Source organism: Mercurialis annua, linkage group LG6 (assembly GCF_937616625.2).
Source record: "Mercurialis annua linkage group LG6, ddMerAnnu1.2, whole genome shotgun sequence".
NCBI classification, from domain to species: Eukaryota; Viridiplantae; Streptophyta; class Magnoliopsida; order Malpighiales; family Euphorbiaceae; genus Mercurialis; species Mercurialis annua.
The window spans coordinates 45,667,524-45,678,846 of NC_065575.1; the positions used below are offsets into that span (position 1 = coordinate 45,667,524).

Genomic DNA, 11,323 nt, shown 5'->3' on the forward strand with positions numbered 1-11,323 from the left:
AATTCTCAATACTTGTATATATAGAGAAAAAAAAGGTAAATTATCCGTGTTTTAACTACTTTACTGGCATTCATTATCCATGCGTCAACTACTTCATTATTCATGAATAAAATTTCAGAAATATTACTCTCTCTTATGCGCTTGTTCTCTGCCTTCTTAGTTGTCATGCATGACGGAACAATATTTTACCTACCTTTAGTAGCTCATGCTTTATTAATTGCGAGACTAAACCAAACCTAAATCAAATGAAACCAAATCAAAATAATAATACATTGTGTTGAGCTTTATAAATAGTTTTCCTAAGAGTTTTCATAATGGTCCATAGAATTCTTCTATTTTTTGTAGCTTGCCTATTGCTATTAGTGAGCTTACCTTTGTACAATTCCATGCGAGATAGAAAACAATGTTCTAAGGTACTCATTCTAAATTAGGTATACAACATATTTTGTCTATTTGAATGAAAATTTGTGTAGCCCTGTATTTCGACTTTTCATTTTCGTTTCCAAAGATGCTTTTTTCATTGTCACTTCAAGCGTTTTCGATTTTCAATTCTAAAATTCCAACAGTTTATACTTTTATAAAATTATTACTTCGATGTTTTCCGGTTTTTATTTCCTTCTGAAATCTAAATTATAATATTTAACTATAACAATTCTTGTATAAACTATTATTTAGTTGTTTTCCATTTCCATATTTTCTCATTTAAATGATCATCTAATCTGTTTTCATGTCACATTTGCAGGTTTTCTTAGTCTACTTGTCATGAGCACCATCCCAGATATTGGATAATGTATGGAGAAAATTTAAAGTCTCAAATGACCTTAAACCTTCATACAACAAAAGTTAGTACAAAATTAGCAATATGTACTACCTTAATAAATCCCTTTGCCGAGTATGCACTTATTACTTCTCCCATTGCTAGATCTATTGAGGATAGATTTCATTCCGACAACAGCCGATATCTTAGTATCCTAATCAGAACCTCAACACTGCTCCATTCTGTTTGCACTGGCCCAAAAAGAGCTCATATGGGCTAATTCGGATTTTTGAGCCCAAAAGCCATCAACTATCCTTTTGTTTCTATCTTAACTTAATAGTAATTATCTTTTTTAGTCATTATCTTATTTTTAGTCATTATCTTAATTATTTAGTTTAGTATTATCTAAATAAGAGATTGTATCTCACTAGACTAGGTTTTCTATTTTAGGGTTTGTCCCCTATAAATAGCTAGCTTTAGGTTTGTATTAACTACAACTCAAATCAATCAAACAAATACAACTTCAAAACCCTGTGCTTTTCTATCCCCAACCTCCGCGGTTGGTTAATTTAGGAGTAGTTTTCAGTATTAATCTCGCCTGAGTTCATAGCTCCCAGATTATTACTATTAGATCACGTGGTTAAGTGTCTTTAACCAAACAACACACTTTTCTGACTAAATTTCGGTCTAAAGCATACTTCCATACAGAACCCATCTATAAATTCAAAGATTCGAGTTTGGAAATATTTTCCTGCGAACATCTTTTGGCGACTCCACTGGGGACGTGTTGTGGTCGACACAAGGACTGCATTTAAGAAGGAAAGTGTCAAATTCAGACTCTTTGCAAGCTGTGGTGCGATCATAGTTTTGATCAAAGCATGTCTTATTATTCGAGTCAACTATCGGTGATCATAGAGAATATGAGAGCCGAACGTGCTGCTATCCAAAGGGAGATCATGGCCGATTTTAATAAATTAAATTCGGCTATAAATAATCTTGCTAAGGTGTTAGGAGGCGAACAGATCAAAGAGCCAGCCTATGACTACGAGATCACCGAGTTTTCTTTAATCTCTACTGGAGAGATTGATAGTGTTGATGAAATCCACACCGATGATGACATCAACGCCGATCTTGACGTTAGTGATACTGAGACCGAAGAAGCTTACATCAATGATGATCCTAATATTAGTATTAACCTTGATGATATCAAGGATGATATTTCTAGGCAAGTCAACGATACTGGGGGGCATGGGCGATCTCCATTCCTTTTAAGGGGTCAAATCCCATCGGATTTTGTACAAACCGATATTGCTGATGATAAAAACACCGAGAGGCAAGGCCGATCACCATTCGCCTTGATAAGTCATGCTGAATCGATTGTTAAGAATCTACCAAGGTATGTGTCGCGGTCAATGATTCATGGAAAATGGAATGAAATTTTTAGTCAAGGTACAACTTACTTTTTACTATATTTTTGGTCAAAAATTCAATATATGAAAGAACATATTAAGCCGATTTATAATAAAAAGTTTCGCTTTAAATTTTGGACGATCTATTTAAAACAACCACGAAGGAAAAGAAAAGGTTGATCGTCTAAAATTGAAAGTAAGCCGATCACAATATTACAAATTGGTTGATGTTGTGTTAAGTGATCGGTTAAAAAATAAGCGAAGGTGGCCGATCAACAATGACGTTATTTTTAAAAAATTAAATTGATCGGCCAAGTGACGATCAATGCATTTTAAGAGTCCAAATATGCCGATTCAATGGGTTAAAAAAGTGGTTCAGTGACATTGTGAATCGGCCAATTAAATTATTTGTGGAATGGGAAAAGCTAATATGGTGACATGGCGATTAAAAAGAGATTCAGAGTTCAAAAGTAAGGGTTGCTTCGGAGATCAAAGACACGCGATAAAAATACGTCTTCTCACCTTACTTGACATTCAGCTAAAAAGACGTGGGGGGCATTGTTTGCACTGGCCCAAAAAGAGCTCATATGGGCTAATTCGGATTTTTGAGCCCAAAAGCCATCAACTATCCTTTTGTTTCTATCTTAACTTAATAGTTATCTTTTTTAGTCATTATCTTATTTTTAGTCATTATCTTAATTATTTAGTTTAGTATTATCTAAATAAGAGATTGTATCTCACTAGACTAGGTTTTCTATTTTAAGGTTTGTCCCCTATAAATAGCTAGCTTTAGGTTTGTATTAACTACAACTCAAATCAATCAAACAAATACAACTTCAAAGCCCTATGCTTTTCTATCCCCAACCTCCGCGGTTGGTTAATTTAGGAGTAGTTTTCAGTATTAATCTCGCCTGAGTTCATAGCTCCCAGATTATTACAATTAGATCACGTGGTTAAGTGTCTTTAACCAAACAACACACTTTTCTGACTAAATTTCGGTCTAAAGCATACTTCCATACAGAACCCATCTATAAATTCAAAGATTCGAGTTTGGAAATATTTTCCTGCGAACACATTCTTTGCCTATGTAATGGCTTTGATTGGATCTTTGTTGAGTGTTTCGGGTTCGATGCTATTATCGTGTCTTTGCTACCTGAAGATTAACAGAGCTGCAGGACATTTAGGGTTTGAGATGGTACTCATAGCTGGAATATTAATTTCTGGATCCTTGGTTGGGGTAGTAGGTACATACACAGCTCTCAAGCAAATTATAACTCATTTGTAATACATAATTTGACGTTTACACGCATTGTAATTGTTTTGTAACTATTAATTTAGAGTTTTTTTTTTTTGAAACTGATTACTTTGGAGTTGAATCGGATGTCTTAATTAAGAATTAATGAAATATTTATTGATTGGTTATGACATGTATTAATGTCACGTGTCACACATAATCCTATTTGGCAAACTTGGTTCACACAAGTATTTCTCCTTAATTAACGAATAGCTTCTTTTTCCACTAATCATTCACTGTAAAATGTTAATTATCTTGCTGTTATCTGTACATTCGATTCTGGATAAATAATTTCTTTTCCCAGTAGTAATCATCCACTGTAAAATGCCAATGGTCTTGCTAAATTCTGCCTTGCATGCCTTGTTACTATCTAAACACATCAATGGGTTGATATTTTAACCTAGTAAAAATTAAGACATCAAATTTAAAATTTCATTTTACAATTCATCATGAACATACATTATATCAATATTTCCTTGAAGAACAATCAAGTTTTCTCCTCATAGTATATGTAAGTTATCAGTGAAAGTTATAGGTTTTGTAACCTGTTAGTGGACACTAGTTTGGAGTGACTCTGCACTTAGCCAAGACTAAACAAAAGCCCAACTCGAACTCTGGGTTGGAGGCTGAAAGAGCAGCAATTCAGCAGCTCGCAAGCCCAATTAAATCCATACTGGGCCTAGACTAAAGTCCAGTGAGCGTTATTAATGAAGAAAATTGTGTGGCTATAACTTATAAGTGGACCATGCATGATTCAAATGTTTACAGGGAGCAAATGCACATGGCAACGGCATACAGAGCAAAATGTTCCTTCTTTAGCTCTGTACACAGTGCTGCACTGTTGCCGACACTTTCAAATTATATTTTATACCATATAATATGAGTTTATTATTATTATTATTATTACAACTATTTGTTTATAAAATAATATTCAGCTCAAAATATAATTATATCAACGAATTGATTTTCCAGCTGTATATCTAATCTAAATGTGAGTCAAATTATATGAAAAATTCCAAATAAACTGATTTAGCCTTAGTTTTTTAAACCTTAAAATAAAAACCTTAACAAGAATCCTGTTTTGGAAAGTGGCATAACATCAATACAACTAGTAAGTCTATATGTACTTTAAAACGGAACAGCTGTTATTTTAAGACAGCTTTAATAATGGTGTGTAAGCACAGGCCACAAGAAGAAGAAGATGATGTTGTGGGTAGGGATCAATGATGCTTCTGCTTCAGCCACTCATTTCAAATGGTCCCAACACTACAATCCCTTAGGTGGCACCATCTTATAAATCATTCACAAAATTTATAAAAATGTACCGTTTGAAACGGAGAGTGGGTTTAATAATAATCTGGTCCGGTTCCGGTTGAATCTACAACAAGAATTGACCGCAGATAGTATTATTAATAACCGTTACTTTATCATTTAGCGTACATTTACAAAAAGAAAAAGAAACAAAATCATTTCAAAACCTAGAGAGCAAGAATAGAATATGCCACGTACACATTTCCAGCTGTGACCAAAACCAAAAGCTTAACCCAACCAATAACCCTGGTTAAACCCTTAACCTAACCACTCCACTTCACTCCCATCCATTCCTTTTATCTTCTTTCTCCTCATTATCTCTCACACTCTGCTCCCTCTCTCTCAGCTAAACTATTCGCCATGGGAGCTTCACATTACTTTTTCTTCTTCCTTGCCTTATCCGCCGCCGTTTCAGCTCATAACATCACCGACATTCTCTCCGGCTTCCCGGAGTATTCTCAGTTCAACGATTTCTTAACCCAAACAAGGTTAGCCGATGAAATCAACAGCCGCGAGACAATCACTGTGTTAGCTCTTAACAATGGTGCCATGTCAGCTCTTTCAGCCAAACACCCGCTCCCCGTCATTAAAAATGCTCTCAGCCTCCTTGTTTTGCTCGACTACTATGATCCCTCTAAGCTCCACCAGATCTCTAAGGGCACCACTCTCTCCACCACTCTTTACCAAACTACTGGAAATGCCCCTGGGAATTTAGGGTTTGTGAATATCACCGATCTTCAAGGCGGTAAAGTCGGGTTCGGCTCGGCTGCTCCCGGCTCCAAGCTTGATACGACTTACACCAAGTCGGTCAAACAAATACCTTATAATATCTCTGTACTCGAGGTCAACGCGCCGATTATTGCTCCGGGGATCTTAACAGCTCCGGCTCCGTCAGCTGATGTGAACATAACCGGCTTGCTTGAAAAAGCTGGATGCAAAACTTTTGCTAGCCTGCTTCTTTCAAGCGGTGTGATTAAGACCTACCTGTCAGCTGCTGATAAAGGTTTGACCATTTTTGCACCAAACGACGAGGCGTTTAAGGCTGCCGGAGTTCCTGATCTGAGCAAGCTTACGAATGCTGAGGTGGTTTCTCTTTTAGAGTATCACGCCTCCGTTGGTTACAGTCCTAAAGGAGCTTTGAAGACTAAAAAAGATCCAATCTCAACTCTGGCTACTAACGGCGCTAGCAAGTACGATCTGACGGTTTCTACTGCCGGCGATGACGTCACTCTCCACACCGGTGTTGCTTCATCGAGAGTCGCTGAGACTGTTCTTGACTCAACTCCTCTTGTGATCTTCACCGTTGATAATGTGCTTTTACCTACTGAGTTGTTCGGAAAAGCTCCATCGCCTGCTCCAGCTCCTGAGCCGGTGAGTGCGCCATCTCCTTCTCCGGCGACAAGTCCCGCTCCTGCTAGCGTTGAGGCACCGTCGCCGTCGGCTGCTTCTCCACCTGCTCCGCCAATGGATACGCCTGTAGGAGCGCCTTCTGATGCGCCGGCGGGATCAGAGAATAGCACTGCGGATAAGGATAATGCTGCTGCTGTTCACGTGACTGCATCTGCATTGTTTACGCTATTTTCTGCCACTGTAATTTGTTCGATTCTCATGTCCTGAATCGTAATTATGTAGCTCTGTTAATTACTTTACATTTTTCTTAATTTTTGGAATATTGAGACGTTTGTTGTTTACTTAGTTTTGTTCATTCCTTATTAGAGAGCATTTTTTTCTAAACTTATGTTAGTTAATGATGATTTTTCATTAATGGCTAGTGAAATTAGAGTGAGTGTTAAAGTGAAGTGAGGTGGCTGTGCATTTTAGCAGGGAATTGTGTTGTTTTTTATTGAGGGGTGATTTTTATGCTTTTTTTGATTATTTTAATGTTTAAGATCTGTCTGATTATGTGGTTTCTAGTTTCAATTTCCGAGTGCATTTATTGTTGCATTTAGCTGGCGAGCCCACGTGGAGAGAGAGTAGTTGTGGGGTCCATAATATATATTGGGGTGCATGCATGTCCATCTTTATATAATAAAGTTTGTGATTCTTTTATGCGGAGACTATTGACTGCTACTATTTCATAAACTACCTAATCTCCTTGTTTGTTTAATTTGATTATATGTTGATTAAGTTCATAATCTTATGATAAAGCTTTTCAAACGGAATTATTCTACTGGTCAAACAAAGTTTTTTCGATTGTAGATCTATTTATAGGCCGGGTTCGCTATAATCTTTTTTTCTGTATAAGATCAAATCGGGTCCGGATTTCATTTTTATTATCCAAATCCGACCTTTACACTTTATTTTGTGGGTCGGACCAGACTAATCCCATATTGGGACTCGGAATGAAAATTTATTATCAAGCCCAGCCCGTGGTGGACGGTCCTGGATGGGCCAGACAAATATCCAGGTTCATAAACAGGCCTAGTCATTTGCCATAGAAAAACGAATCTTTAGCCTAGTTGCATATTGGGCCTAATGGTGAACAAAGCCCTGGTACTGGGCTCGGGCTTGCAACCAAAAGACACAGCCCAGTGAATTCACATCGTGCTCCGACGTCGTTTCAGGTAAGTCAAACCGATGACCATCATCCATTATAAATCCTTCAAAAATAAAATTCCGCCGTTAATCAAAAAATCCAAACCAAGCACAAAAACCCATTACACTAGCAACAAACATCTATGGCGACGGAACGCCCCGTCGTCACCACCGCCGGCGCCACCCCAACTTCAATTCCACCAGAGAAACGGTACACTTCAATCTTCGACGTCTCATCAAACTTTTTCGACGCCTGTCGGTTGCTTTCTCCTTCCGCAACTTCAGTATCCGATACCGCTAAAAAACTTGACAATCTTACCGTCGTTGAAGCCCTCAAAGAAGACGAAACCGCCGTTAAAGAAGATACAGTTCTCAAAAACGACGCCGTAATACCTAGATGGACATGTAACACCTGCAAGGCTGAATTTGAGTCGCTTCAAGACCAGCGCTCTCACTTCAAGTCAGATATTCACCGAATTAATGTAATTAAAATTACTCTTCAATTTACAAATTTGTCCTTATTTGATGCAAATTATTACATTATCTTTATCTAATTATGTGTAATTGCAGGTAAAATTAAGTATTGCCGGAAAAAATATTGTGAATGAAGAAGATGTAGATGATTTAACCTTCGATTCGTTTAAAGATTATGATATATCAAGTATTTCAGGATCAGAAGATGAAGCTGATAAAATAATTTTAGCTCGCGGTGATGTATTACAGAAGGGATTGATTGGAAGTGTTAAGCAGAAGCTGTTTATTCGTCTCGACAAAGGCCATAAGGTTTCGATTTGGAGGTCTTTAATTTTGAATGATTATGAAAGTGCTTCGTATAGTAATGAGAATGATTTTTTTGAGGAATGTTTGAAAGAGAGTGAAGTGATTGAGAGATTGAAATTTTTGATTCATGAGCCTAGAGATAAGACTCGTTTACGGATTGTTTTGCTTGCTAGTGGTGGGCATTTTGCTGGCTGTGTGTTTGATGGTAACTCTGTTGTGGCTCACAAAACATTTCACAGGTTAATTATTTTCGTTGCATTGTATGTTTAATTGCCTGTTCTACTAGATACGTAGATGTTACTAAAATATATAGTTACTAGTTGGCGATGAAATTGAATACTAAGTGTTGTTCTATTTTGGATTTAGATATGTGGTAAGGGGAAAAGCTGGTAAAAAACAATCTTCGAAAGATGGAGCTGGCAGGGCGGCACATTCTGCTGGAGCTTCACTCCGTAGGTATAACGAACTAGCTCTAAAGAAGGTATCGAATGATAGTTCTTTTACCGCCATCATCTGTGACAGTTCCATCGTTTTATTACTTTATTTTCACTGTGCTTTCCTTACTTTAGTTGGTAGAATGATAGCTGTTTCAATCAGGGGTGTTAAATTACCAAAAGAGATTTAGATATAATTTGACTCTTACTTGTAATGCTCATCGCGGAATGAATTGAACTTGTATATTGGTGTTTTAACGAATTAAGCTCTGTAATTTGAAATTCAACTTTAGACTACTACTGAAATTGATGTATCATGATATTTTAGTTTTGGATTAACCGAAAGGTTTAGATTTGCACATTACTGACATGAATATCATATTTTCGCTCAATTTACCTTAGATTTTGGCCAACTTTTTTATTCACATTAGTAACCAATCACTTCTATATGTTATAGGATATCCAAGAATTACTTGCTGCTTGGAAGCCTTACTTTGATGCTTCCAGTTCTGTTTTCATTCATGCCCCTTCAAGCAATCGTCAACTCCTCTTTGATGGAGATACTGCATATTTTAGCCATCATCATTGTTTTATCCGAAATATACCACTAAATGTCCGGAGGCCTACTCTTAAAGAAGCTAGGCGAATATATATTCTATTGACACAAGTTGCCTTTGAAGCCGATGAGAAGGAATTTTCATCAACCACCAAAGAAGTCTCTATCTTAAGTGAAATCAACGTCACTGATGCCATTCAAGACTCCAAAAAAGAGGAATTGAAGGATTTTGTTAGTTGTAGGGGAATTCTTGATGATTCATCAATTCATACAAACTCTAATGAACTGAATATACCGCTTGAAAGTGAAAGTAAAGTGATTGGTGTAACGACGCCTTTGCATGAAGCAGCGCAGTCTGGCGATGCTCATAAAGTTCTGGAACTTTTAGAACAGGGTTTGGATCCTTCTGCTAATGATGAAAGGGGGCGGACCCCCTATATGCTGGCAAATGAGAAGGAAGTTAGAAACACTTTTAGGCGTTTTATGGCGTTAAATCTTGATAGATGGGATTGGCATGCTGCTAAAGTTCCTAGTGCATTGACAAAAGAAATGGAGGAAGTTCAAGCTGCTAAGCAGGTGGGACCATTCAGTTTCTTTGCTAGATTTCCTTGATTTCTTTTATTACAAGTTGGTGCTGTTAATTGATAATTTTGCTTTATGTGGATGTTCAGGCAGAGAAAGACGCTAAGAAGAAAGCCAGAGCAAAAGAGTTGAAGAAATTGCGTAAAGCTAAAGAAAAGGCTCAGGCATGTTATTTATCCGTCTATTTGAGAAAGTTCCTTTTGGATTAGCATTGTTCTATTAAGATTGATGATTAGATACTGCCTTACTTTGTAATCCGTTTTTTTTAATGTTCTAGATTGAACTTAAGTGTTCGCTAGGTGCTTTCCTTATCTAAAAATTAGAAAAGCTGAAGCATGGTAGCAATAACCCAGCTTATTGTGGTGATTGTTGATCGGTAGAACCGTACGAGCAATTTGCATCTTTTTTATTTGAACTTCTTACTCTATGCATATGGTATCACCATCTCAGTGTCTAACGGCTTTCATATGCATCTTGTATATATAAAACCAAATTCATGTCCTGCTTCTAATAAAGAAAATATGCAATTTCTGCAATGATTTATTGCATTTTAATCATTCATGTTAATTTATATAATTTAATTTAAATAAAAAAAAAGCCTTTATTCTTTCTTTTTTTTATTACTTGCTTTTGAGTTCTTAACTACTCTGAATCTCTATCGCTTATTTTTTATGTTCACCTCTTCATCATTTTATTTTTATAATTATGTAATATGAATGCAGGCTCAGGCTGCCCCAACCCAGAACTCCATGGCCGCAACAGCAGGGAATTCAGTTGTGCCAGCTTTAGCTGTCAAGAAAGAGTCTCAATCTAGTGGAAGATTGCTACTATCTAAAGAGGTTAGTGTTAGATTTCTCTTAAAAAATGTATATGGAAGTAGAAGCTTATAGTATACTCAAAAGACATGGAGCAAACACGAATTATGGTGAAATTGACAAGTACTGAATGCTATTTTAGATTTGAAAATGCAGTATTTTTGTTAAAACAATTTTGGGTTTATTATTGTTTATTCGTATAGATTATTCAATTATTTTGTTTTCTTGTTCATCCAGGAGGAGTTAAAGAGGGCACAAGCTGCTGAGCGAGAAAAGAGAGCAGCTGCCGCTGAGAGGAGAATGGCTACAACTCTAAATTCCCAAAGCAGTGGTATTAGCAACGGACAATCGGTTAGCGGCTCTGCAGCTGATATTAACTGTTGCTGTTGTAATACATCATTAGCTGGTAAAATTCCATTTCATAGGTATAATTACAAATACTGCAGCACCACATGTATGCATGTACACAAAGAGGCCCTTGAAGATGGATAATATAAATGCTGGCAGGCAGCTTGTAATCTGTGTTTATTTTGGTCCTTTATTTTTGTGATTAATAATTTCTTCACTTGGTTCAGTGTTCATGTTCATCTGTTTAGCTAAATTTGTCGTTCCGAGGCAGTAATAGCCTAATGTTGTCTGAATAAAGTTATAGAATGTCGTTTAGGTCCTTGTGGATCATAAATTATCATAATCCAACTTCAGAAACTCGAGTTGCATGTATTGTTCACAATTCATCAACCAACTTTTGTTGGGTTATTTCTCAGATGGTTCCTTATAGGAAGAGTATTTTTCATTTTGTGCCTAATTTTTAACTAATTTCTACTTTATGCCTTTTTTGTACTGCTCGCCA

The 11,323-nt window shown here is 36.7% G+C and overlaps 3 protein-coding genes across 3 annotated transcripts; all 3 read left to right on the plus strand.

The window, feature by feature from the left end:
* Nucleotides 1–118: 118 nt before the first annotated feature.
* Nucleotides 119–3,588, plus strand: LOC126685715 (uncharacterized). The gene is made up of 2 exons (XM_050379641.2): nt 119–413; nt 743–3,588. The coding sequence occupies exon 2, from the start codon at nt 1,636–1,638 to the stop codon at nt 2,344–2,346; it is 711 nt and encodes a 236-aa protein (XP_050235598.1). The 5' UTR covers nt 119–413; nt 743–1,635; the 3' UTR covers nt 2,347–3,588.
* A 1,447-nt stretch (nt 3,589–5,035) lies between these two features.
* LOC126686142 (fasciclin-like arabinogalactan protein 10) lies at nt 5,036–6,462 on the plus strand. The gene has a single exon (XM_050380174.2). The coding sequence runs from the start codon at nt 5,132–5,134 to the stop codon at nt 6,386–6,388; it is 1,257 nt and encodes a 418-aa protein (XP_050236131.1). The 5' UTR covers nt 5,036–5,131; the 3' UTR covers nt 6,389–6,462.
* A 918-nt stretch (nt 6,463–7,380) lies between these two features.
* LOC126686141 (uncharacterized) lies at nt 7,381–11,047 on the plus strand. Its single transcript, XM_050380172.2, has 7 exons — nt 7,381–7,788; nt 7,877–8,325; nt 8,453–8,567; nt 8,978–9,652; nt 9,748–9,822; nt 10,381–10,497; nt 10,711–11,047. Exons 1-7 carry the CDS (start codon nt 7,450–7,452, stop codon nt 10,963–10,965), a joined length of 2,025 nt encoding a protein of 674 aa, XP_050236129.1. The 5' UTR covers nt 7,381–7,449; the 3' UTR covers nt 10,966–11,047.
* Nucleotides 11,048–11,323: the final 276 nt, after the last annotated feature.

Excerpts from the sequence above, each read along its gene's own strand:
- LOC126685715 (XM_050379641.2), top strand. The coding sequence starts at position 1,636 with ATGTCTTATTATTCGAGTCAACTATCGGTGATCATAGAGAATATGAGA.
- LOC126686141 (XM_050380172.2), top strand. The coding sequence starts at position 7,450 with ATGGCGACGGAACGCCCCGTCGTCACCACCGCCGGCGCCACCCCAACT. Across the intron at positions 8,326-8,452 it reads GCTCACAAAACATTTCACAG|ATATGTGGTAAGGGGAAAAG; the intron begins GTTAATTATTTT and ends TTTTGGATTTAG. Across the intron at positions 9,823-10,380 it reads AAGCTAAAGAAAAGGCTCAG|GCTCAGGCTGCCCCAACCCA; the intron begins GCATGTTATTTA and ends ATATGAATGCAG.
- LOC126686142 (XM_050380174.2), top strand. The coding sequence starts at position 5,132 with ATGGGAGCTTCACATTACTTTTTCTTCTTCCTTGCCTTATCCGCCGCC.